Source organism: Athene noctua, chromosome 5, assembly GCF_965140245.1.
Source record: "Athene noctua chromosome 5, bAthNoc1.hap1.1, whole genome shotgun sequence".
In the NCBI taxonomy this organism is placed as follows: domain Eukaryota; kingdom Metazoa; phylum Chordata; class Aves; order Strigiformes; family Strigidae; genus Athene; species Athene noctua.
In genome coordinates this window covers 52309975-52337929 of record NC_134041.1, presented here as the reverse complement: position 1 = coordinate 52337929, position 27955 = coordinate 52309975, and the positions used below count along the sequence as shown (strand labels likewise).

The window sequence follows — 27955 nt, the reverse complement described above, 5'->3', positions numbered from 1 at the left end:
TGTCTGCTCTTTCCTATTTGTAAATGTGAGTGAAAGCCTGTTGTAAGTCTGGCTTTTAAAAAGCTGGCTTGGTACCAAGGTTTGTGCATACCTGTCTTCGAAAGAAAAAGACTGACAAGATCTGAGTTTGGTTCATGGTTCAGTTAATGGAGCCACAGGCTTCCTTGTTGCTTTCAGTAAATGATTTTGTGGCTGATCTTTTCATCTGCAAAGTGGAGTTAGTAGTAGTTTTCTTTGAGTCAGGGCTCCTCATAAAATTTACAGTATGTAGCAGATAAGTTGTGCAAAAATACTGCTACTGGAATTTTAGGAATTAAATTACAAATGAAAGAAATCACAGCTTAAATTGGGTTAAATTACACAAATGTGTATACTGAACAAAGACTCTTACCAACTCTTCATGGGTTTACACCTTCATAATCTGGTTGAATTTAACTAACATGATGCTTATAAAATGAAGTTTGCATGGTAGTGTCTGAACGTCAGTGCACAGCATATGGTATCAACTTTCTGTCCACCAGTTGGGCCACTACATCTAAGCCACAATTTATAATCATTTATGCCATTCTGATCTTTCTTCTGAGGAGAAAGTTCTGTGCATACCAGAGTGATGGTTTTATGATGTTGGCAAATATTTGCAAGAGGCTAAACTGAGTCCATCAGATTTCTGTTTGCTTGTGGCCTAATCCCAGTTTGAATCTGAACCTCCCCTGCTGAAAGATGCACTCTGTTCATCTTCACGGCATTTTGAAAGGATTTGTGTGTTTTAATTTCTCAGTTTCTCCTTCTAGATCCAGAGTCAGAAGTTGCTAGCTGGCTGCTAGTCACAGCAGATATCAATGTTATGACTTGTAAGGAGATCTGCTGGAGCCAGGATATTCTGCATTCCTGTCTGTCACTGGTTGTTTTCTGGTTAGAAAGCTTACTGAGAAATAAAACATGAACTGCTAAAGGAATGGAGAAGATAGGGCTTCTCTGCTCTTTTTTGTTTCAGTTTCATGGTGAACTTTCAAGGGGTCTGTAAAGAAGTAAGGTGGGAAGACTGTGATTTCCTAAATTTCCTCAAGAGTGTCTGTACTGTGCTGGACCAGTACAAATCCACCTGCGCCACTATACTGATTTCCCATGGTGGGCAGTAAGGAGTGTTTAATGTGGATTATAAGAATTTAGGTGAATAATGTTATAAACTGATTGTGGGTGAATAATGTTATAAATTGATTGTGTACACTCAGTTCCTATCAGTTGGTGCTTACCCTCCTCCTGAGATGGAGACTGTTAGGAACACAGGGGTTTGTGGACGTTTCCCCTTTCCCTTAGTGTAACTCCATTTTAATCTCTTTGTATTCTTACCTCTTATGTCTTTTTACAGTCTGCTCCTCTGCTGGTTTGTGTGTTGCCACTGACTACGTCTTGCACAGTCAGGCCTGTGTCAGAGGGGCAAAAAGGGGAGATCGTTTGTTGGTGCTTGGTGCTGAGGGAATTTGGCTCTGACAATGAAGCTTTGGGGTAGAGGGAGAGGTTTAGGAGCCCTTAGCATGCCAGTGTTGCCCACAGGTTTTGTAACCTGTGGCAAGTTTGGGGTTGAATTAGTTTCAAATCGAACAACTATAAATATGTAGCAAGCCTTGAAAGAAGGATCTTCAGAAATTGACAGTGAATATTACAGGGAGAGAACTGACAGGCAGTTCACTACAGATCTTTGTGCATCCTCACCTTAAGGCAATCTTAAAAGTATAATGAATGTTAGTATGTTTTACTTAGTGCTTCTGGAAATGTCTTTGTAGCAAGTTTAATTTCATTCTCTTTCAACATGGTTCTTGGGTTTTCCCCACACAACTGTTTGAGGTAGCAACGTCTTCTCTGTGGTCCACTTAACTACTTCTGCAACAAAGCAAGTTTGTGCTTGCTTTTGGGCTGCCGCTTTTGCTTGGGAGCAGTTTTCTGTAAATGGTGACAGACACTGGGGTATTAATCCAATACTGGAGCTCTTAGGTGCTACTATACTCCTACTCTGACTAGAAAATGTGAGCTTAATCAAGTAGTAATTAAAAAGGTGTTGGAAGTCAGGGCCGGGGGGGGGGGGAAGCTTTCATAAGAAACTCCTGAGTTCTTCAGACATCTTAGTTTAAATAGCCAAATCAACCAAAGTATAATTTTAATCGCACTTCATAAGTACTCTTCATATGCTGCCCTTAAAAAAGAGAGAGACTATGAGTAATGTGTTCTGCAAAGACTCCAAAGTCTGCAGCCACATCTGAAGGTCCCCTGGGCCGGACAGCATATGTGTTAAAGAAAAAGACATTCTACTTTAAAAGAGAAAGCTTTCCAAAATCGAGAAGATTAAGTACAAGTGAGATGTGGTCTGCATTTGCTCCCTTCTGATTATTACCCTTGTACTGTCCCCATGTATTTTTACCTGATAAAGACAGGGAATGTTTTAATAAGTATTTGACATACCCTGTCCTAACTAGTGTGTAGTAATCACCTTGTTTCAGTTGTTCAGTTATGCTGCATTTTGTGAAAGAGCAAATAACTGAGTATTTTTTTTTCCTTTTTCAAAGGAAAAGAGGAGAGAAATCTTTTTTTTCTTTGAGTCTCAGAACTATAAAATTGTACATAGCTTCTCAGAGGACATCCATGCCCGGAACATAGGCTTTTGCTGTAACTAGGTTTTTTTTGGTTCGAAACGTTTACACCTTAGGAAAAAGGAAATGTAGTAGAGTTGTTGTGGGTTCCTGTGCCAGAAATGTGGTGCCTGAAAGAAAATTGTGTTCTTCTATTCATAACCGTTTTAATCTTTCTGCAGACCTACAACAGCTGTGCCAGACTGTGCTTAAACCAGGAAACAGTATGTCTAGGAAGCACTGCTATGAAGACTGAAAATTGTGTGGCCAAAGTAAGTAAGAGAATGGCTTTGGTTTTGAGGGTTTTTTAGCAGATTGCTCATTGTTAATCAAAGAAAAGTTTTTGTTAAAAATTACAATTAGGAAAAAATATTTAAACAGAAAGCAAGTATTTTGGGTAGGCTTTCTGTCCTTCAGTGTAGAGATTTCAGTCTTGCTGTTTTTCTCTGCTGGAAATGATTACTCAAGTCCTGAGTTATCTAGGATTGAAGGGTTCATTCTGCTATACAAGTAATAGGCTTTTCCAGGGGGATGACCTATACCTGCCATGTGATTAGCTGTGGCAACCTCAAATGATAAATGTCCGGATATATGCTAAAAATATTGCATGAGAGCTCTTTGTATCATGGTTTCCTTTCTTAACTACCAGAGGGGAGGTGCAAAAAAGAAAGACCTTTCAATTAAAATCCAGTGAATGCTGTATTTAAGGCAAAGGGAGGAGGGAGACATGGCAGTCTGAATGGTAAGAAAATGGATATATTAGCCCATCAGAGAAAAGTCATTCCTTGAGAATTGTAGTAGATGTGATTGGAAAAGATGGGGTGCCATTAGCCACCCTCTTTTCTTAAAATTCAGTGTAACTAGAGTAAACCAATGTACATGTAGGGCTGTTTGTGAATGGAAAACCTTTGAACCGTGATGCAATCTGTATAGAAAGACCGTACCAAGGATGCGTTTAGCCTTGCATAGCCTTCGTATTTCCGCTGAAAGGAAGTTTAGAATGGGCATGCAGGACAGATCAGTGCATCCAGCCATCTGTTACCGAAACCAGCTGGCATTTTGTTGCTCCTTTGTCACCACAAACCTGACCACTCGAAAACCTGCTTTCTCTTCTGGTTATTTATTCTTTGATCTTCTTGAAGTCCTTTTTTTCATACTTTGGATGGTTGTTAAAGGTGCCTTGTCCCTTTGGGGACCACTTTTGTATTGATCTTTAAAATAATTTCCCAGCTAAATCTTTGCTGGAATTTTGCTGGTGAAATTTGGATGTCCCATTACTTTTGATTCCTGACAGGGAATTGGCCATCATAAAAGTTTGTCATGGTGCTTGCAGGTGGCTTAGCACTCATAAACTGTGCCTGTACATAAATTGACATGCCAGGTTGCCTTCCACTGAAGAAGCACTTCTGAGAGAAGCTACCAATCTTGGTACATGTTGGTAATATTTAATGCCAACACCTCCATTCTTAACTTAAGATGACTGGTATTGCACACTGCTTCCTAAGGTGCTTTATGATACAAAGTAGGTGAAACTTTAAGTAAGGCACCAGAGTTGCTCTGACTGAATTATATTATTGTACAGCATCATTCTGATGCCATGAACCAGCTCACAGCAAGCTAACTAGAGTAAACCCATTCAACCCCATCTGCTTTATAGCATCTTGTTTGACCTCATCATCTTACTAAGGAGCAAGGATGTGCAGGAACTACAGCTAATTTAAGTGATGCCTCTTTAAAATAAAATTACATACCTTTAACATCTAATGCCCTAGATAATAAACTCCTAAAATTACATTTTCAGTGGGATCATGGTAAGAGGTGTGAGTAGAGCTCAAGGTGGGAACAGCAAGACTTGTTTCGTTGAGGATGAATGTGAACCATCACCCTTCAGAGGAAAAAACTTATGTTTTTAAGTATTGTGTCTCTATATTCTGTAGGACAATCTGTCATCACATATGTATGAAAAAACATACGTGTATACATGTGTATATATACACACATACATATATATGTATTTTTATATATGTATATATGTATGAAGAAACATATGGACCTTTCTGGGGATATATTTCCTCTAGTACTAGCTTGCCTGGCTATTGTAATCGTTTCCTTTGCCTTCTCAGCTACAAACCAAAATGAAATAGGTTCTAAGAAAGCTTGTCTTTCGAATTCCAGAAGCGCTGAAGCATTTATAAATCCAGTTAGCTAAATGCAGATGGCTCAGTGGTGATGGCATGGGCAAATGGTACAACTGTTAAATGTTCCATAGGTGAAGGACATAAGGACAGGAACCTGATGGAGTGAGTCCAGAGGAGGACCATGTTTCAGAGGGTTGGAGCACCTCCCCTATGAGGCCAGGCTGAGACAGCTGGGATTGTTCAGCCTGGAGAAGGCTTCAGGGAGACCATATAGTGGCTTCTAGTACCTAAAGGGGGCCTATTCAAAAGATGGGGAGGGACTTTTTGTTGTGGAGTGTAGCGTAGGACAAGGAGTAATGGCTTTAAACTGAAAGAGGGTAGATTTAGATTAGGTGTCAGGGAGAGGTTCTTCACTATGAAGGTGGTGAGACACTGGCACAGGTTGCCCAGAGAGGCTGTGGCTGCCCCCTCCCTGGCAGTGTTCAAGGCCAGGTTGGACGGGGCTTTGGGCAACCTGGTCTAGTGGAAGGTGTCCCTGCCCGTGGCAGGGGGGCTGGAACGAGGTGATCTTTAAAGTCCCTTCCAACCCAACCCATTCTCTGATTCTTTGAGTTCAGAGGCCTTCTCCTAGCCTTATGCACCTGGCAGGTTTTATCCTCCATGCCCTATAGCCTATAGACTTTAACATGTTTTGTCAAGTGGGTGAATTCTGGAAAGTATAACTGCAGGTTTCTTTATCTGCAGCACTTTTCTAAAAGTATTGTAGGGTTTTAAATTGATTTTTTTTTTTTAAAGTGGTAGTGAAAGACAAAAAGGATAACTTTGGAAATCATGATTTACCTTTTCTGATTCTCCAGTGCAGTATCAGCCCTGACTGGGAGCAACCTTCAGCGTTATCACATGCTTGTCAGATGTGTCAGTCAATCTGCAAGAGACAATGTTTTTTCTGAAAACAGAGTTTCTGATTCTGCGTCTACTTGCAAAAAAAGAAAATTGTGCTCTGTTAAGACTGTATTAATGCCATTTACTGATCGTGTGCTTGATGTTTCTGAAGTTTGTTCAAGGAATGAAATGCAGTTTCCCTTGAGGCCACACACATCAATACTAAGGTATCTTTTTTCATGCTGAAGCACTGTCCATCCATCAAGCTTTCTTGTGAACGAGTGCTTCTGTACAGGACATCCAGATATAAATTATCAACCTAACAATTGGCATTCTTTCTAAAATGGAGGGAAAATAAGTTTATAATAAATAGATACGCATTTTCAAGTACAGAAATTAGCATAGGACCACTGTCTTTTTGACCACTCAAGGAAGTCTGTGTTTGTTAAGAAACCTTGTCTGCCTGGTTATGATGTCATGCTGCCTCTGCATGCAAAAGCTCAGCAGCTTTTGCAAATCTATGGATTATATAGTTTTATTCAAACATTTAAAAATAGAACTAGAATATCATGTTCTGATGAATCTTTGTGTATTGTTCTTAGCCCTGCTTTTCTGGTATTTGTCCTCTGAAACTCCATTGATGGGACTTGGGCATATTTGGGTAGAAGCAAATAAGGAGCAGTAGAAGTTGTTTCAAGTGTGTGCATGTTTTGACTAAAGAGGTGGGATCTTAAATTAGAAATTATGTATTGTGATGCACAGATGTCACCTGTGTGATCTGTAACATCAGTTCTTTTCCATTCTCAGGAGTTTTTTTGTTTTAATCTTTTGGCATCTTTTTGCTCATTGCCTTTGAGTGATCAGCAGGTCTGATGTATATTTAACCTGATGTCTTTAAAAAGGAAATAACTGTCTCTAATTGTGTTTTTATATATGTGTACACACACATATACATATAAACTCCTCCTGTTTTTCTCTTTAGAAACCAAAAAATGTCTGCAAGAGGATTTCTTTTTATGGTACTACTGGTGTGCAACTGCAAGTGGACAACTTTCTCAGGAATTGGTACTAGGTGCTTAAATAAGGTAGAAATTTAGCATGAACCTGAGCTCCAAGGACAGGGTGTTTGATTTTAATGAGGCTTATTGAAATCTGGCCAAATGAGCATCTGTTCCTATTGTTTGTTCCATATTTTGTAAGCCAGTATCTTCAGGCCAGATAATGGTGTTGGTGTGTGCTTCATCCTCAATTAGAGAGGGACACAGTTAAAAATCCCTTGGCATCTGGTATGTCGCTAGGATTCTTGTGATGCTCCTGGGTGTGCAGAGAAGTTTCTGTTCTGAACCTGGGACCACTTATTTTCTGTGGTGCCCTTCACACTTTCTATTTGTTGTGTGGTGAGGGATGCTCTGGTGTGTCTGCAGACTCCTTAGCCAGGTCTTTGCTTGGATGGGTTATATATATTCCTGTTTTCAAACAGAGGCCTTACCTTTTCACCCTTTCTTAATATGGGCTGTATTAGGTTGGAGTTTTGCAAAATCTAACAGACTTCAAGCAAACAGCATTTCCTTGGCTCTTGGAAATATCCTTTTCATTCAAAGTGCTCTTTTCTTTCCCCAGCAAGAGACTGGTGTACAGCTGATCTCACAGTTCTACAGTCAATACGCATTTCCTGCATTCATTAGATAGGTCTTTACTGTTTATTAACTCCTGCAGTCAGTTCCAGTTCGTCTGTATCTGCTATATAAAGAAGTCTTCTTGGATTCATTTTGCACATTGAATTCTTTTCTACATGTGCCAGAGACAGGCACCCTATGGCATACCTGCCAGAGACAGCACAAAGACACCTTCTAAATGGCATACAGCATCCCCAGGTTTCTACTTAGTTCTGAGCTCAGCAGCAGCTGGGAGAGGTTCTCTGCCTCTATCTAAGTGAAACTGGAAGAAGAAAACTATGGTCATGCACACTGCCCTTGAAAAATTAGTCTTCTGTTTCAGGCCGCTCCTTGCTACCCACATGTGATAACTGGCTCCTGCTTTTTAAGGTCCTGGCAAACCAAGGGACTTCTCGGGGTCTTTTAAGCATGTTGTGTCTTCTAGCGAATCTTTGATTGCTGTTCATCATACTTTTAAACGTGCACGCTGCAGGGGTTACAGTATTAAACTAGGAATCTAGAAGGGGTTATTCCCTTTATTTTTAGTACTGTGATTTTATTCTCTATGGCCATGATGGCTTTTCTTGCTCCTTGTCAAAAAGGGAATTGAATAATACTTTCCTTGGAGAAATGTTGTGAAATTTAGCTGTATGATACTTTTTTGACCCTTGGATGAAAAGTCCTGCTTAAGCATGTAATGATGATGTTCTGCCTACTTGGCAAGCTGTTTGTAGTGTATGGGGGGATAGAGCTACATTCCACTTAATTCTGGAGACACAGAACAGGGCCTGACACTTTAACTATGCTATGTGAAATTTTCTTTCAAGATGCATAGTATTGTTTACTGTAGAGCTACACATTCTACATTCAGGAATGATTCAGCTACAGCAAGGAGTGATGGAAGTAGCTGGTAATTGAAATCTACCTTCCTTTGTCAGTTCTTTCTGCATTACTACTTCCAAATTTTTAGAATAAAAATAGACGGTACAGTAATAACATTGAGCTCAAAATTTTTATACAAATTCAAAGGAAAAAACATGAGTACTCTTTAATAAACAAACATTTAGGGTTCCAGGCTGGATGCTCCAGTTGGCAGTAGGACAAATTGATCTGAAGAGTGTCCCTCTTGTACTCTAAAGTCCCTTTATGTCACAGATTGATGGCTCCTCTTTCCTGAGAGTGTCCCTACATTTACTTTGCGTGAACAACACAACCAGCTCAGCATTCTGCTGTGATATACCACTGAGTTGGTATATCTTCAGATAATGCATAGTTTTCCAGTTGTTAAGATTGAAATTAGAGCAATTTAATAATGAACAAATATTGTTTGACTAGCTACATTCATTTTCCTGATACTCCTCCTACTGTTTTAATGAGAAAGTATGTTCCTCCATACCTTAATTTTTAGTATTAAACTTCTGTGTAATGATGCAGAGGGGCTGTCAGTGGATATGCTTCCAGCTACAAACCCCTCAGTAGCAGTGTCCCCTTTTGTGGCTTGGATATACCTTTCTCTGGGATGACAGTTTTTGAGGCTGTTGCAGACGGGATAAATGCTGCCTCAGCCACTGACTAATACAGATTTAAGCATGTTATTTTACTCTTCCGTTGTAGGTATAGTTTCTGTAAAAAGAGGCATGTGTAAATGGTGGGTATTGCAGGGACATTGCTGGGATTATTTAATGTTCAAAGGTGCTTTGAAACTGAATTCTCAGTATTTAGACAGCACAAGTAGAAAACTGCATCAGAGGTTTATCTAAAAGCTTTGACCTAATGCTGAGTTTCCTTAGTAATATGTCTACTTTTATCTTAATTGCAAGTTTCTCATTTTTAATTTTTTTTTTTTTTTTAGGTCAAGACAATCTTTATACTTTAGCTTCCCCTTGGTCTAATAACCTCTTTGCAAATGACTGAGAAAGAAATGTGATATTCCTTCTCCCCCCACCCCACCATACACATTCTCCAGATTTTGATAGACTTGTTTTATTTATTTCCAAAATTATATCCGCAGGAAACAAGCTGTTTAAATTCAGATTATGCTGAAGCAAAATGGTCCTGGTATGAGAAGCAACGTGCTGTTTTATGAGCGCAGAGTCCCTTTTCTCATAACTGATTGATAGTAAATATTTTCCTGAAGAATTATTGCCAACCATGAACAGTGCAACTGTTTCACTTTTTTTTCCTTGCTACTTGCTGTACCAGCCATTGTCTGTAATTAAGATCTACAATTCACAATGCAGACGTTTGCACTTCCTCTGGGTCTGAGCTATTTATAAGGCATTTCAGCTGTTCAGAGTTTCTTTTGAGTGTTAAACTACATGTAAACAGGCTTCTTTAGTCTTCAGTTACACAAACACTATGGAGTGCTTGTCATTTCTGCTTCTCTTACCACCCAAAATGACTTTGCATGTCAATGAAGCCACAAATTAAAAAAGAATTACACTTGGGTTTTTTTAAATGCAAAAGAGACTTTGAAGAAATAGTAATGTAATAGTTAACTTATAATTGCTTTACAGCTGAGTGTATTCTGGAGATCAGTTCTCAAACCTCTGCAGTAAGGAAGGTCTGTTAGGTGATATGCAAAATTTTAATATGAAGAACAATTTCCAAATTTTGGTCAATTCTGCTGTTTGGAGGTCTGGGTTTGGAATCTCAAGAAAGTAAATTGTGTTACCTGTGATGTTGAGTTCAGTAAATACTGGAAGGGCTCCCACACAGGTCTTAAAAACTATTCCTTCGGTTTGATTGTACAGAAAAACTTTTTCGTGGTGATGACAATCAACTGGAAGAGGTTGTTTGTGGAGGCTCTTCAGCCTCCATCCATGGAGGTTTTTAAGACCAGACTAGATGAAGTCCTGAGCTACTTGGTCTGATCTCATAACTCACCCTGCTTTGAGCAGGAGTTTGGTCTGGAGAACTCCCGAGGTCCCTTCTAAACTGAATCATCCTGGGATCTTCTTAGTATACAGGTAGTGAAAGTGTAATAGAAATCTTTTAAAATTTAGAACCTGACCTGGCATCCTTGATCAAAATTCCCCTGCACCTGTACTCTGTGTAGTGTCACATGGTGTAGTTCCACTTCAAGTGTTTGCTGGTTTGGTGATTTATTCTCTGCATAAAGAATTACAGCGTTGAGGTCTTCATCAAATCCTATCATGTTAAGCTTATAAGGAGTATTCACCAGGATAAGAGTTGTGAAACAAACTGGACTTGCACTTACAAAGTACTTTTGGATCTTTTGTGCTGGAAATGTGAAACGGTTCGAAGTCCAAATCATTGGTGGCTTTAGTGGTAAATCGGGGCAGACATGAAGAAAAGCACCGTTTCTTAAGTAGTCACCTGCAGTGGCAGCACCCTCAGGTGGTAGAGAATACAAATACCATTAACATGACATTAACTAGATATGTTTTCAGTATTTTTCAAATGCAAGAATTGAAAAAGTTGTTTGAAAAATTTGTCCAGTTCTTGCGCTCAAGCTTGTGGTGTGAAATGCTGGAGTAGTGTATCCTGCAGCAGAGGAGCCATTGGTGTGGCCAAGTGTCACATTGCAGAAGGCAGAGTGAGTTCCGAGTTTAGCCTAGCAAGAGAGCTGCTGAAAATGAGCCCGTTTTTGTAGACCAGTGGGGGTTAATGTGGGGTAAGCACCAGCATCTTTGCTGTTAGGAGCGGACAGGGGAGGGGAAATAGTGTGGAGCGAGTTCATCGTCAGGCGTGTACTGCAGCATTGCCCACTGATGCATGCCGGATCACCCGCACGCAGAGATCACATGGCTCCTCCAAAAGTCAAACGATCAATTCGCCTCGTTTTGGCTCTGTACTTAATGCACAAACAGTGCGATCTGCAGGGCTGTAATTGCATTGTTAGGGCCAAGGAACAAGCCTGTGCCTTTTCAGCAGACAGCTGGCAGGGAAAGAGGCATGTTGTTAGGAAAGAGAGAGGCAAGGCAAATAAAATTACTGCTAACGCTCAGAGATCGGCAGGAGTCCTACTTGCCTAATCTTACCGGTGGGAGCAAGCGGCTGTTGTAATCCAATTATAGCAGCATAAGCAATTTGTTAGACACTCCGCATAATGTAACAATTTCCCAATAAACTCTGACTTGTAATAACGTCGGCAAGAGCCCACATAAATCTGCCCGAATGGTGGGGGCTGGAGTGTTCGGCTGGGGGCTTGTAATTTGTGCCATCAGCGCGTTTTGTGGAGTGTGGTGTGGTGCAGTCTTTCAGTGCAGGAATTTTAAGGAGAAAAGCATGGCACGCCCCTCCAAGAGAAAACCATTAGCAAGGGTCAAAAGAGATACCAAACAAAGCTGGGAGGTGGCTTTTCTAGGAGGGAGGAAAAATCAACCCCCAAACATAGGGCTCTAGCTGATGGGGATTTAAAAATATTAAAAAGCAGTAATGAAAATTGTAGCATTTTAAATTACAGCAGGGGGAGGAGGGGGAACTAGAATTACATCTGTTTTGGGGGGGGAGGGAGGAGAATACCCTTCTTTATATTTAAGCCGTTTAAATATTAAAAAAGAAGCTCAAGTATTGAAAGGGATGCTCTGTGCTTACAAGACAGAGAAGCCACGGGTCCTGTCCCAAGCAATTCATAATCTACAAAGGGAAAAATTAAACCTTTTCTGGTATCCAGTTACTCTCCCGTTGTCTTTCTTGCAGCTCCTAGCTGGCTTCATGCATATTGGCACAGCATCTTGATGATGTGTCTGAGAGATAAAACGTAGGTCTAGAACCATTCACTTTGAGAGTACCCCAGTGAATTTAACTTTTTTGGCACAATGATGAATGTCCCCTCTGGTTCATGCAGATCTACACAAAGAACTAATCTAATTTAGATATTATTTAAAAGTAAAATCAGTCTGCTGCGCTCTGCCTGTCACTCTTGGAGCACATTGCAAGTTACAGCATCGCAGACACCAGTTTAAGGTTTATGTTTAGCAAGATTTAAGGTATCATATTTCTGTTAATCCCTCTATTTAGCATTTCCCTTTGCTAAGATGCAGCTAGGCAGCAGGCAGAATAATGTAGGTCCCTTTATATACAGCACAGAGACTGTCAGAGGTCCAGGATTTTGAATGTAGTTCTTAGCACTGCTGCGGTGTAAAAATGCCTGACTTCATGCTGCTAACAATACTTTATTCATTTCTTAGCTATGGGATCCTGTGAGGCTTCAGTGTGGAGTGACATTTCTGCTCTGACTCATTCCCAAGTTGTGGCAGCACAATACCTTTTCGTAGGGGTAAAAATACTTCCCAGCTGTACCAAACAGTTTCACTTATCATTTGGAGCTCCTGCTCTCCGTCCTGTGTTTTGATGCTGGGCTATGCAGGTTCCTTTGCTTAGCAAAAAAACCCAAGCCCCAAACTAAATTGTTGACCTTGTACATACAGCTCACACAACTATGCCCATACTGTGCTTGCCTTTACGGTAGTACCATATTTCATGCAATTTTGGGGTGTATTTAGATATTCACCTGTCGTGTTAGTACTGAGATGATTTTTATTTAAACTGTAAAATAGTATCTGAGATGTGCTGGCAGGCACATAATATAATGCTGCATATTTTGCCCTTCTTTATGTGGAAGTCAAGCCTCCATTGTTCTTAATCTTTGTTGTCTGCCAGCGTATCAAGATAACAGGCTGAGACAGCGAGCATTTCCAAAAGTATCCTAATAAATATTTTCTTTCAACATAAATACGCCTTAAAAAGTGTGTTTAAAGAGGGCAGGTATTATCTTAGTTTACTGAAGCTGCATCAATAAACTGCAGTGTTTCTAATAAAGCCACTCAGTGTCTGGGTTTAACTAATGGCTGATTTTCATGGCTTTGACAGTGAGCTGTGTGCGTTATTTTCTCCTGATATTGTAAAAATAATGAGAGCAAATTAGAACAATCAGTTTACCCAGATAGCTGCTGATTGGAGGTGATGGGCAATATGGCAGCGGGTAATCCATCTTCGGGCTCCTGTCACATTAACTTCAGCAGTGTGGAAAAGATCAGGCGGAGCGAGCGGGAATCCTGCCCAATCAGAAAGCCGAAATTAATGAGAAGAGCATTGTTCTGTGATCAACCTTTTAATTAGCAAGAGTGGAGATGGAGGGAGTGATGAAGCTGGCAGCACAGCTGCACAATGCTGGGCATGTTTTCGGTGAGGGGGAGGAAAAACATGGGTTTTAAATTACCCCTTCTGTGCTCCCTGTACACCGGCAGTGTGTCTTCATTCTAATCCCCTTAAAAGATCTTAATAAACAGCCTCATCCAGGTTAATATTGCAAACGTGGCTGTTACTGATGAGTAGTTTTGAAGTAGGTCCTTTCGGGGGTCATTTAGGAAAATGTTGATCACTGTTTACAAAAAAAAGAGAGAGAGACACAAGGTTTGGTGTTGGATTTAAAGTTTCACTGCATCAAGGAAAGAAGAGGAGGGAGACGGATAAAATTAGAGTAAGGGACTGCCTGTTTTATTACTCCCCTCCTTATTTAGTATATGTTTGAAATAAGATTCCTCGGCATATATTTGAAATGAGACTCCTCAGTTAAAAATACTATGCATGCCATGTGGCTTTCAGCAGCAAAAAAAGAGGAGAGATCAAATACTGCATTGATTTTTTAATGCTCCTTTTTGTTGCTTTTTTTGTTGTTTTTTTTTTTTTGTTGTTGTTGTTGATGGGTTTTTTTCACCGATATTTTTCAGTTTATTCACTTACCAACAACAAATTATAATTTGAAAGATTTGGCTGCTGTAATTGCTAAGAAGATTGACTTGATTTTTTTTTTTCCTAGTGGTTTGATAAAATCACAATTTTCTCAAGTACATTCTAAAAATAGACATTGGAATTAATGACTGTTAGATCTGAATATCAGGAAAATGGTATTTTTGTAAAGAGAAAAAAATATTGTGGGGAAAGGAGTGATATTAGGGTATGATTTCTGGGAAGGAAAAGAAGAAATACTACAATATAGTATTATTGTTTGCGGTGCAGGAGAATTCAGCTACTTCTGATTAACACTGTTCCTGTTCTGGCTTCCTTGCTCTCTGCATTGTATTTTTCAGGCATTTCTTTTCTCCTTCCCAAAAATTCCCAAAGAAGTTGTAACAGTTGAAGAGTGGGGCTCTGTCATTCTGTGCACAGTGTTCGTGCTGCTTTTCTTTCATTTTTCTAATCGGGACACAGGCTCCCTTCACTTCTAGGTATTCCACTTTCTGATACTGAAAGGCAGGTGAAATCTTAACCAGTTTGCAAGAGAAGCCAAAAATGAGTGCACTGCACCCAGCAAACTGTACAGGCTGTTTGTGTGGCTCCGCTGGAAGCTCACATCCAGCCCTCAGCTTTGCATTGCTTACTTTTAGGTAGGTAGCAGTAAACAGATGTGCTAGAAAGGAAAGCCTGTGTGGGTGAGGTTGGTTCCCTTGGTTTTTAGTTCTAGGCAGATCTTACCATCTTTGCTTACTGTAGTATTTTGAACTTTCTTACTTTGTAACAGTGATGTAACCTCTTCCCTCCTGCTCTGTTAAAAAAGAGAGGGCTTTGTATGAGTTTGGTGATATCGACACCAAACATTAAATATGTTTTTATAGCTTGAAAGACATCGTGTCTCTGCAAAGAAGTTAACCTGTTAAATCACAGACCTTTTGTACTATTTAAACCAGTTGTATTTCTAATATAATAATGAGTGGGACTTGCAGTTCTGCCTGTAAAGGTTTTCTGATATTTTCCTCTATAAGCTACTATTTAACCCTTTGAAGTAAAATTTTATTTGGGCCTCAGTCTGATTCCCTTCCACTCCCAGCAGCCTGAGGCAGAAATAAAGTTGTGTGGGATGAACAGTATTCACTTAACAAACAGCTGTTCAATATTTTTTTTATTTGTATGGTTTGTTCTGTGCCCCGGGCTGTATTTATTGCATGCCTTTCAAGCCCAGGACAGAATATGGAAATACAAACTTCCTCCTGGGGTTTTCCCCTGTAGTTTGAGTGCTTCACAAACCTTAATTAATCCAGTGTTTCTTGAGGTGAAGGCTGGACTCAGTGTACTTTTTTTGCAGAGAAGTTCAAAAGTTACTTTTAGAACTGAAATCTAGGGCAGAAATAGTTTATTAATTTATATTATTATTATTAAGCAATGAGTCCTCACAGGAGGAATATTAGATTAGGAATTATGGCTCCAGTTTTTGAGACATCTTTTGTCAAAAAATTCTGCTTTTCCATTTCAGTTCTTCCATCTGTAAAAGGGGATAATGCTGCTTAATATTTCCTTATTAGACATTTGGGGATCTGGAAACATGGTATCAGTTGAAGCAGGTTTTGTACTTAAGCATTATTTTTGTTTATATACATGTAATGTTTTGGGCTCTGTTCCTCTGGCACTTTCTCTCTCCCCAGGTCTGTCTGTATTTTTAAAAGGCTGTGTTAGACATGTATCTTGGGAAAGATGCCTTTGCCAATGGTTGCAGTCAAATTTCCAATCAAATATGATCCTTATGGGAGGCAAGGGGAAAGTCTAAGAAAAAGTGGACACTTTCTAAGCCAAACATTCTTGTTGCATAGAACACCAAAAGCTCTCAAAGCCTTTTGTTCTCCTTTAATAAAACACAAAACCCGGTAAATTATTCCACAGCTGCTTGAATCAGTTTGTCAGTTCCCAAAGAAATTCCCTGTGGGCTGAAACCAAATGGTAAATTCTTACCCAAAAGTAGTCTTACTGGAAGAATAACAGGAAAGAGGCAATGTGTTGCAGAATTCACCCTAAGTATGGAGCCACTACCGTGACTCTGTAATGGGATGTCCCAGCATGGGGTATAATATCATAAATAGTGTAAATATGCCACATGTGAATTAATAGGCAGCTTAAGGTTTGTTAATGTTAACATACATGTCAAAATGAACATATACAGCTAATCTTAATCATTTTTTAACTTAATAAATCTTTTTTTTTCTAGCTCCTGGTTGGGTTTTGTAACTGGATGATTTTATCAGTGCTTGAAGTTCTTTGTTTTTTGGATCCTTTTTTCTGTTAAATATGTGAAACATTTTAAATTTCCACATTTAACTGTCTGTATTTTGTGTTTTCTCTGTGCAGTTTTCCTGCCTCTCTCTTCCCACCCCCATGTGCAGCTCTCTCTGTTCTGGCCCCTTCAGTTTGAATGCTGCTTTGAGAGACTGAGGGATATTTGCTCCCCAGAAAACTGGGGGAAAAGTCATTCTCTGGGGTGTTTTTCTTCACCTTTCTTTTTCCTGATCTCTCTGAAGTTTTTCTTTACTATCTTTCATGATCAGAGCTGCGTGTAGAGTGTTACTACTTAGTGTCTTCTCCCTGAGGCTTAGTGAACTTAGGGAACATTAATGTAACTCTGCAACACCCCACAAAATAGCTGCGTAGTATCTCTGGAGAAGAGTTGTGTCTTAGCCAGTCTTAGATGGAAGCCTGCGGAGAACCAGGAGTAGAAATTGTCCTCTAACTCTACTGACAGTCTAGTCTTCTGCTTTAGCTGCAAGTTTATCTTTCCTTTCAGAGGTATGTCCTCACTTTCTGGACTCTCACCAATTTTGATCACAAGTTCAGTAATCATCACTTCTTCATTAAACTTGCTCTAAAATACTTCTCATATGAATGTAACATTTTGAACATCAGGACTGACATAAAAGGGAACCCCATAGAGCAGTATACCCACAACTGTAAAACTAGTGATGACCTGAGGCTACCACAAAGGCTTTGATGTACAGCCAGGTTCTCAGACAATGTTGTATGTGCTCTGAAGAGTTTACAGCCATATCGGCTTCTGCAATCTAAAGAGATCCTCACCCAGCCAGGACCCCTTTGTATAGAAGCAGCTTTCATCTTTGAGTAAGCTACCCAGAATCCCTGTACAAACTGCTGCAGGGCATACTGCTGCAGGGCAAGTCATATGAACAAGCCAGCCTAGTTTGGATCTAATAAGGAAAATCATTAAGTAACTAGAGCCCATACAGGAAGAAATTTTCCCAGAACCCTTCCCTCTCTCTCACCCTGCCCTGTAGCTTTCAAAGAGCTCCCACAACCTCAATAAACAGATTGCTGGAAACAAACATTCAGGCAACCAAGCACACACCAGACCATGTTTAAGTGACGAAAGTTCCCAAAGCGTTTCCCTGGTAATGGCCCCAAGCAGAATGCTAGACTCCATGGATCATATACCTGTGCACTTCCTAGAATATGTATGCTTTGCCCAGCACACCAAGAGCCTTCCTGAATACTGTTGGTGAAGCCAAAACCAAGCCTGTTTGTACCATGTGTTAGAATTTTCCTATCTCTAGGTAAAGTCTCGATATTTTACTTATTCTAGTTATCAATTTCTTTCTTTGATCTGTGAGGACTAGCAAACTGCTAGCTGTTGACAGAACACCAGCAGCATTATCTTTACAATGTCTCTTATTTTTTTGTTTTTTAAAAAAAACCAAAACTGGGCTAAATTGACTCATAATTTTCATACTCAGTTTAATTTAGAAGATTTTTGTGTATTTGAAGAAGTGATAGCAAGTCTCATACATCTAAAGGTTTTTGTATGTTATTTCCAGCTCTGTAATCAATATTACTATTCCCCAGAAATCCTTCCTTGCTTAAAAATTGCAGTAGTATTTTTTTATAGGTTAAACACTTTAAAATTTGTAAGATTCAAAGTTTTCACTTGATTTTAACTGTCCCCTTTTCATATACACAGTATGAGTCAACATGTGATTCATGGTAACTTTGTTTCTCAAGTAATGAAACGTGGTATCTGATCTATAAAATCTAAGAATCTAAGTACATTAAACTTTTTGTGAGTAATATAAAAACACAAGGAGAGCATTTATTTAAAGACAAATAATTCTGTAAGTTTACCTGTTAAGGTTTTAATAGCTAAATCAGTAATTTATGAATTATTACAGAATGTAATTAGTCTTTAAAGAGATTATAAATCCTTAGCGGTACTCATGAAATCAATACATATATTAAAGTACTAGTTCCTAAAATATATCTTTGTAGTTTCCATGAAGGTGGGGTCAGAGAAACATGATTTTATAGGTTGCATAGGTAAGTTATCAGTTGGGAAACAGCAGCAGCGCTGTTGAGTCTGCAGTCTCATCTCCTACAGTAATGTTTAACAGGATAGAACAGTTCTCATTGGAGAACTTGATGTCTTACCCTTGGTTTACTTCCAAATATGTAGTTGTCTTTACTTTCATTTCTGACCATTTGTCACTGTAGTAACGTCTTTGGATCAAGTGCTGACACTTAGGATCCCTTCTAATATGAAAGACCAGATCAAAGGGCTGACCAGATACTGATCTAAAGAACTCTTCATCTTATGTGGGACCTCAAGCGACACAACATAAATTGTCTGGAGGTCAGACACTTGCCACCATCATTCTGTCTCTTGAAGTAGATCACCATCAACTGGCAGGACATGTTTTGATCCTGCTGGTGATAAGAATTGATTTGGAGTCATGCTGGGCTCCAGCTGGTACCTGTCCTGAGTTTTTGCTCTTTGCGGTCCCAAGAATGGCAGATACCCATCACAAACTATACCCAGATAACTGGTCAGTTAGGGATGGAAGCTAGCAGAAGACAGCAACGATGTTGAAATCAGCCATGTATCTTTTCTTCTAATTATGGTGACAGTAGACGATTGTCCCTGGAAACAATAGAGTTCATAGTTACAACAGCTGACTGCCCAGCAGGTCACAGCATAATCTTCTCAGTCAGTGGTAAGTGACTTGAAGGTAACTCCTCCAGCAAAAGTATCAGGGTCTTTAAGGTCACTTGCATTACTAACATCTAGATTTGATCTTCATCTAACATCCAAACATCACGTGAACAAACAGCTTGAAGGTTTGCCCCTTCACATATGAGAATTTACCTGGAGGCAATGAAGGTATGAAAAGAGATATTCTCTGTTCCCATGTAATACATTTGTTAGAAATGCATCAGAGACCATGAGGGGTATCCCTTTGAATCAACAATAGACACAGTGAATATAGCTTCAGGGCAGTCTGGAGTTACCTATGAGTCTCTTGGAGCTGAGACAGATGGTAACAGATGATAAAACCTTACCAGAATAAATAGTGTTCCTGTGTGTCTTGTGCAACGCAGCAGTTCAGCACCTAGTGGAAAGGTGTAGGTTGTACATATTATAAATCTCAGGTATGCTCAAGCTCACTGGGCAGATGCAGACTGAAAATTGACAGCTCTTTTCCTGGGTGAAGCTGTCAGTCACCTGTCATCCATGATAGAGGGATGAAGTCCTACCTTTGTATATTTTACAGAGAGCAGGCCACAGTCCCACCAGTGTTCTCTACTCATTGAAAGTCAGTTTGCTCGATTACCAGTCAAGTGTGCATCTGTGCCCTCTCAGGTATACTCTGAGCTATAAGGTGATGAATGTCCTCTTGCAGAGCAGGATATCGCCTGGTTTGTGTCATTCTACCTCTGGGACCTCGCAGGTCACTGGTTCCAGCCTTTTGTCTTGCAGATACTACTTTGTCCCTGTAGCGAACTTACTTTCATCTTACAACCACTTGAAGATTGGTCTGAGGTCTTTTTTCCATTCTGTTTCCATCAGAAGATGATTCTAGAATCCAATTGTTCTAGTGACTGGAAATCCTCTGCTAGTTGCCAAGTTAGCTTATTCATGGAGAGATTGTGCCACTGGTTGGTTCTTCAGCTTGTTTCTTCCTTTTGTTTTAATAGTTCCTCTTCCCTTTTTGGAGTTTATCCCCATATATTTTTAGAGAGCAGTCATATTCTCTTTGTTTTACTAAGATAAATTGAATGGTCCTTGGGAAGTGGATTAATTTAAGAAATGAGGGAAGAGAAACATGGAAGATGTTTGAGCATTTGTGGCTGAGTTGTTTGTTTTCTAGGAAGGATTTATTTATGTTTACTTTTCTTATTTCTCTCTTACACGGAAATTATCAAATTATTGCCCTAAACTGTACTGCAGCTATTACTAGTCTTGTCTACATGTAAAGATCTAATTCTTCTGGCTGATGCAAGCTGTCACATTAAGGCAGAGACACAACCTGCATTTCTTCTGAAAGGAGAAGGAAGCTTGGGCGAACGACTGCATGCTCCTCCTTGTTACTGTCAGGTATCCTTGTCTTTGTTCTCTTGGAACATTACTCTGCCCTTAGCACTACTCAGCAAGTACCACTTCTTGACTGGATTAGGTCTCACCAGCAGTCGCTGCCCCTAATTGCTAGGTTTGAAAATTTAGGGTTTTCTCAGAGGCAATCTAGGGTGAGAAATAACTCATGTTGTGCAGTAATAGAAGCTGTTCCATATTTTTCTTCATATTTAACACAATCTGTAATTTACCAAACCAGATTTGAATTAGTTTGCTTGTGGAAGCTTGTATCTAAGATAACTTTAACAAGGCAGGCAGTCCCTTGTTGCATGTGACTGATGGCTTTGTTGAGGCTGCAGTTTGGAGACAGACAGCCGTACTCACTGTATATGTAGCTGAACCTTATTGTTGAGGAAAATTAAAAATGAGCAACCAAGCAGTTGCTCTCACAGACCTGAAAATAGTATTCAAAGTAGCTGCAATAGTGAATCTTGACAGTTAAGTTAATACTTACCTGCTCAGCTCATGAAGTAGTTTGAAATTAAGGAATGAAAAGAGTTCTGTATGTAGCCAGGCAGTTTGGGTCCTGTGTCCAACAGGTGAACTTGCCGTCTTAATGCCCTAAATTTGTGAAATCCTAATTGTGTGCACAGGTCCAGGTTTAAGTGTCTTCTCTTATGGATAAAGTCTGAGATCCTCCTGTTCCTTCTCAACACGAAATGAAACCTTTCTAACAGTGACCACAAAATGAGGATTTAGTTAAAATACATGATGATTAAAATATTTCAGTGTTGTTTTTTCTGACCCCACTTCTGTCAATTTAAACAGTAGCTTTTGTGCTTAGACTAACATTCATTTAGAAGAAAATAAAAGTGAAAAATACTTCAGTTAACAGCTATACTACAAAAAAATTAGATTGTTAATTAAGTAAGACTTGTAATTTCTTAGCAAAGAAAGCCCTCTTTCTTCCATATAAGTCTTTGATTGTAGGTAATAAAAATGTTGCTTAATTAATGCATGTGTTGTTTTCTTTCAAGTCACTGGATTTTACAAAATTGTGTGAACTACAGAGTTGAATCAGGTTTTTCTCCTGACATGTTAATTTAGATCTGTAAACCCTGTTCTGGATCATAATTTGTAATCCCAGACAGTTCTGAGGTGGATTGTAATGGGATTATTTTGACATTTGATTTGGAAGATTGCAGATGATTAGGCATCACCGTCAATTAATTTGTTGTTTGAGACCTGAATTTTGAAATTGGTTCAGGTCGTAAGGGAAGGTAAGTTTGGAATTTAATAATTTGTGGAGAGAATCAGCCGCAGTTCTTAGAGAACACATGCGTCATAACAAAACCAGCAGGTTTTGAAAAATATTGAATAGTTGGAGGGATGGAATTGAAAGTCAAAATTGGATATCCAAACAAGTCCCTTGAACACTGCATGCTCTCAACTTGCAAAGCCAGAGAGCGGGGATATCTGCAATACTCTTTAAGAACCTGGTTTTTTGTTGCTACAGAGAATGAATGATACAATAGCAAAGGTTTGTGAAGCCCAGAATTGGAAAGCCTTCAAAAAAAAATTTCTCTATACAGCATCTTCTAAAAAAGAATTTCAGATTTTTGCTTATGATAAATGAAATACATCGACATCAGACAACTATAACTTGGCTTCAGTCAAAACCTAAATTGCTTTTCTCTCCAAAAGCCTGCGAAGTGTAGATGAACTTTGACAATGAGTTCAGAAACACAGCAAGTCACTTAGGTTGCAAGGGACCTCCAGAGGTTCCAACTTTCTGCTCAGAGCAGGGTCAATATTGAATTAATCAGTCCCAGTTAACCTCCACTGCTAGGTACCTGCTTCTCCCAGGTTTTACATATACAGAACATCTACCATACAGTTCTGGGTTCAGTCTCCCACTACAACCAGAAATGAAGCCAGCACTCGGAGTACATAATGTGTTTAAGTGAGAAGGGCTACATTTGGCACTAGCTACTGCCTCCCTTTATCTCCTAAGATAGCACCAAGGACCTCATTAAGGTACGCCGTCTGGAAGTAACAGGCACAAAAACCACGGCTGCAAACTGTTTCCTAAATGAAGATGGGAGATATATTGCTTCTAATATACAGCAGTGATCAGAGATCTCGAAAGCTTCAGTGCTTGGGCATGCATGTGTGGAGAAGTGCTGTTGATGCCATGTCTTACTGCACAACCTCTCTCTTGCCTGTCTCTGGTTTGGATCCAAGCCACAACTATGTGGAGATGCAGGGGAGAACAGGTGGACTGCAGTGTCAGCCCAAAGAGGCACACAGCTGAGGGTTGCCAGCATCACTAACAGATCTGCAACTGCAGAGGCCTTGCTTTCACTTCAGATGTCCTTTCACTCCTGCTGGACAGGTCAGATATCAGACTGTAATCCTCTCCTGCCACATGTGAGAGGTGAGGGGAGAGAGAAGTTGTTGCCAGCACTTTTCTCCAAGTCCTCTTAAGGGGATAAAAGGAACGGCCTTGGATGCCATCTGTACTGCGGGAGGGAAGGTCTGTGTGACAGGATTTGGGTGCAGCAGTAAGACTGTGTACAGAGTTCGGGCCCAGAATGGCAAGGACAGCTGTTGGCTGGGACTGAGGGACACCGACGGGCGATGCTGGGAAGTTTCTGTCAGGTGTTTCTGTCATGTACTCGGGTCTAGTTACTTCTAGTCTTTCTTACTGGACTTGTCAGAGACATAAAAACGTATCTGTGGATAGCCTAACACATCCTATTGTATTTCCTCATCTCTGTCATGTACTAATATTAAAATTGCGAACTTCTACACCCAAGCAATGTTCAGAAGTCCCCTGGTGGTTAAATACTGAAATTGCTGTGATGAGTAAAGGAACTTAACTAAAGCACACCCTCCCTGTGGTGCTTACCTTTAGGGGTGAGTTGTTTCCACGTTCATAGTGATTTTAGGAGTGGTATCTGGTTGCAGTGTCTCAGTTTGAGAAAACTCGAGGTGAAATTTTTTCTTAACACACTCATCTTTTGATTCTGCTTTGGCAGTCTGCTGAAACGGTTAGTATAGCTGTATTTTTTCTAATTGGTGAAGTCAAGGCCATGCCTTTTCTAACAAGTCTCTTTTCGTTATGTTTTAAGTGACAAATTTGTTTGGTGGCACTTGAAGGGAAGTTTGCACTTGTGTGGTGTGGTGTCACCTGATGACACTGCTGTTGCTGAGCACCTTTTGTGCAGAGGCCTCCAAATAGGTTCCCAGCATTAAGCTGTGAAGTGTGTTAGGATACATCTATTTAACTGGTAGACTTGTGAAATGGAGTGACTTGCCTATGGCAGCGCACGAAGGTAGTAGGAAAGTTAGGAGTAAAACTTGAAAGGCTTGGCTTGTGTTTTCCTTTCTCATTTTTACTTTGTACTGGCAGCTTTCAGTTTACCAAGAATTAGTAAGTAATAACCTATGACTGAAAAGGGCTGGCACTCTTTCTGTCATGAGATGTTTTTCTGTCTTCAGCATTGTGCAGAACTCAGCAGAGTTACACCTTTTGAGGTTTACTTAAGTGGCATTACAAAGTATTTAATGCTGAAATAGAAACATGTAATTCACAACTGCAGGTGACCTGTCAGCTGCATTGGGATGTTTGTCAGCTGCAAGGGAGGGTGAGGTAGCAAGACTTTTTGTGCTGTGAAGATTGAAAATTTTCAGTAACTTTTTCATTTAACTTCTTGCTACGTTTCACATTGTACACACAGCTGACATGATAATCTTTCAGCTGGTCCTAAATTACATTTTAAAATAGAGATCAGTTAATTATAGCAATCTGAGTATTTTTAATCAGTTATAGAGGGAATTTCTCCTGACACTTGTTTCTTCTGAATTTCAGATAAACTAGCGGATGTATTCTTAATTATTCATGTGACAGCAAAAAGTAAATCAAATAAAAATTATGGACAGCCCTACTCAAGACTGCTTTGGATGAGACAGTTTAGCATCTATGGCTCTTCTGTTTCAAGAGTGCTAGAGGGAGCTCTAACCCCTCAATCAAAGGAACAGGCCATAAATGATGCATCTGATCATTTGGTCTGTGATAAAAAATGTTAAATTCTCTTGATGTTTAATTTTAGTTTGTATCAGAAGGTTGCATATGTTTTTTCTAGGCATGATCCCAAATTGCTCTTCCTAGATGAGAAGATGCAAACACTGTTTTCAAGTATATTGAAACAGGTTATTGTGATCTGATGGAAAATGCAGAAAACAAGTGAAGAGGTATCACAGAGGCATTTAATGAATAGCATACAGTGCTAAAGCCTAACATTCCCTTCCTTTCACAAAGGAGGACAATTCTCACAATAGAAGACCTAATGATATTTAAAAGAGAATCTCTTTAAAACTGTTGGAAGGAAAAGCTACTTTACTCAGCATGTAATTGGTTCTTAGATGTTTAGCCAGTTATTATAGTAGTTAAAGAAAGGATTGTTGATTGTTAGATAAATTTACAATGGGATGCATAAGTGCATGAGGATGGAAGAAATTTTTCACGTGATATGCTCCACACTGGTTATATTCTTGATATGACAGGAAAGTAACTTTCAGAAATGAGATGGAAAGAGGAAAAGGAAACTTGGCCTGTATTTGTAGAAAGGAAAATGCAGGTAGATCAATACTATTTTCACTGTTTATTTATCTCATTAAAAGGAATAGTAGAATCATGCCTTTGAGTGAAAGAACATTATGTGGAAAATACAGTATGTTGAAGGACCAAGTGAGGCTAGCAATCCTGTTCTGCCACAATTTACTGGGGTTTTTGTATTGCTTATGTGTTATATTCAAACAGTTCCACTTTGTGTCTACTATAGGGAGTGGAATACTGGAAGGCTCCCTCCCTCCTTTAGTCTGAGGGGCTTTTCTGAAAGATTGTTGGCAGCTAAGCACTGAGCCAAGGCAGAAACCATAGTGTGATAGTCTGTGACTTGAGCTTCTGAGTTGCGCAATTTGAGTATCAGCTGATAGGGACAAAGTCTGCTCAGCTGAGAAACTGAATATGCCTTCCTGAAACACTATTATGGTCAGAGCTGGGCGCTTGTTGTTGCAGAGGTTACTATTTCTTGCCTTTCTTCTGTCATGTACTTTCACATATCAACAGTGTTTGGCCTAACCCAACCTAACGCAATTTCTGAAGATCAGAAGATTCACTAGAGAATGTCCTTAGCTTGTGGTTTTGGAGTCTTTTCCTCAGGTCGTGAATCTCTTGCCAGGTACCGATGAAAGAATGGATCAATACAGTCTTAAGTCATAGAAAACTTTAAGTTAGGATGGACCTTTGGAGGTCTCCAGTCCAGCTGCCTATTCAGAAGAAGATTACCTTCACAGCCAGCTCATTTTGCTTGGGAACTTGACCACTCTTATTCTGAAATATCTTAATGTCGAGTTTCACTTGCTACAGCTTGTGCCTATGGCCCCTCTTCCTGTCATGCACTTCTGAAAAACCTCTGTCTCACTTTCCTCTGTAACCTTCCTTTAGGTAGTGAAAGACTAGTAGATAGCCCCCAGTCTTCTCCAGACCAAACGTATCCAGCTCCTTTGACAATCTTAGTGGTCCTTTGGGGGAGCTGCTGCAGTTTACCAGCAAGGTAACATTTGACTGCAAGGTCACCTAGAGAAGACAATGCTCATTAGTGAGTGAGAGTTGTGGAATGATCTTGTAGAGGTTATAAGAGGCTACAAGGCAAAATCTGATAAGATTTGGGTGGCAGCCTACTGACCATCTTTGACCTGACACTATGCAGAAGTATTTAATGGACTTTTCCTCATACAGCTGTCTCTGTGGTGGCTGCTAACAGCAGTAGTATTGGTATCAGCCAGCATGAGCTGACGAGATGTGCTCTTCTAGATCTAGCTGTACTGGTGGAAAAGAATACCACTCAGCCTTTGTTTAGCTGCTGCAGGTTGCTGCCCTCCAGGATCTGTCAGCAAAACTGCAAACCTGCTTTCAGTTAAGATGAGGTGTTTTAGCTTAGACAGTTTAAATAGCAGGTCTTTGCTAACAAGCTTATTTTGACTGAAATAGGTTAGGAAGTGCTCATGTAGCCAACTCTGCCAGAAGATCTAAGGAGTATGTTTGCAGTGGGAGCAAAGCACGTATGTGAGTCTTGCAGTTCTTCAGAGCATTGCTGCATTTTTGTTCATTGCATCTCTTCAGTGCGCTTGATAATATGTAGTATTCCAGTAGCTGGAAAATTTTATATGATATTGAGCATGAATATTAATGACTTCCAGTTCTGAATCACTTGCTTTTCCTTGGCCAGGTAGTTTGGTGTGCCTGTGCCCTCTTCATTGTTTGTAGCAAAATACATCTCCAAGGAGGAAACATGGAAAATAATACTGGGTAAACTGTCTTTGGCAGGCCTGTGTTTCTTGATGATAAAAGCTTTACATAGACAGAACCACAGTGTTATGAAAATCTCAATAATGATACTGAGAGCAAGTAACAAGCCTTTTGGGTCATTCTTCCCCTCTACTTGTGTGTTGTTCCTGGTGGTGTAGTCTTCATTGTTCAGCCATGTTTTGAATCACGAGTCCACCTACCTTTTCTTGGCTGCTTTTCTCTTTGAGTTAAGGGAATACTTGGAACAAAAAGAAAATCAACAATAACACACTTAAAGAGTAACTTCACTCAGGCAGTAGATCATGCTTGGGTGTTTTAAAAACAGAAGCAACTGTTACAGAAAACTCTGAAACTGCTGCTTAGAGCATAGCTTATGCTTTTCCCTGCCATAAATGAGCCCTTTGCTGCTATTGGTCATTACCCGATGACTTTAGTAGACTGGTTCTCCAAGTGATAATGTGCATATTCCTTCTCTCCGTTAACAGTAATAACATGTAATGGTCCCAGCAGTTCAACTCTGGTTCTGGTAGCCATGCTGAGGAAGAAAGCATTGCATTTGGTGACTTTCATGGGAAGTGTTTAGTTGTTACTGGAGGATCTACTAGGAAATTTTTGTATGATTGCTTTACAACTAATAAAAAATGTACTCTGAAATCTAGCTCTTTAAGAGTGATGGTGTCTGCCCTACCCCCATATGTCTAGATATGCATTTGGTCAGGGATCATAGTTTGGGAAGGCAACATATGCCAGTGCTGTGCTGATGCAAGCATATTTCTCATCAGTGCTTGTTATTGCAAAGACAACTTGGAGATAAGGGAGGAGAAGGAGAGGGACTCCCAATTCACATCCATTGCTGGCATCAGAGAAATTTTATTTTAGAGGTTTTTGCCAACATTTAAAATCTAGATGGGAGACTGATATCAAAGGAAAGTTTACAGTAAGAGCTATGAGATTCCAGACAATTAAACTTTATTAGTCTGTCTGAAACATTAAGTATTAGCTTAAAATAATAGTTTTTTGATCTCCTCTCCCTGTTGCTGTTTACTCTGTGCAGTGTGGGAGGGGAGCAGCTTCTCCAGCAAGGTATTATTGCTGCTCTTTGTATAGCTGATGTGCAAGTGCCTACAGCTCAGTCCTGCCTCCCCAGTCCCTGGAGAGACTCAGCATGTTGTTTCTCTAGTGTCTGTAGCTTT

At 39.8% G+C, this 27955-nt stretch overlaps 1 protein-coding gene across 6 annotated transcripts in view; it reads left to right on the top strand.

The window, feature by feature from the left end:
* Window positions 1-27955, top strand: part of BTRC (beta-transducin repeat containing E3 ubiquitin protein ligase) — a 117146-nt gene that overhangs the window by 58423 nt on the left and 30768 nt on the right. For 4 of the 6 annotated variants that reach the window (XM_074907610.1, XM_074907605.1, XM_074907608.1 and 1 more), the window contains one exon: window positions 2807-2896. The exons of 1 other annotated variant lie outside the window; for it this stretch is intronic. In XM_074907610.1, coding sequence (XP_074763711.1) covers window positions 2807-2896 — 90 coding nt within the window. Of the gene's footprint in view, window positions 1-2806; window positions 2897-6151; window positions 6172-6605; window positions 6730-27955 lie in introns of all 6 variants that reach the window. One more of the 6 variants, XM_074907604.1, reaches the window with a different exon arrangement.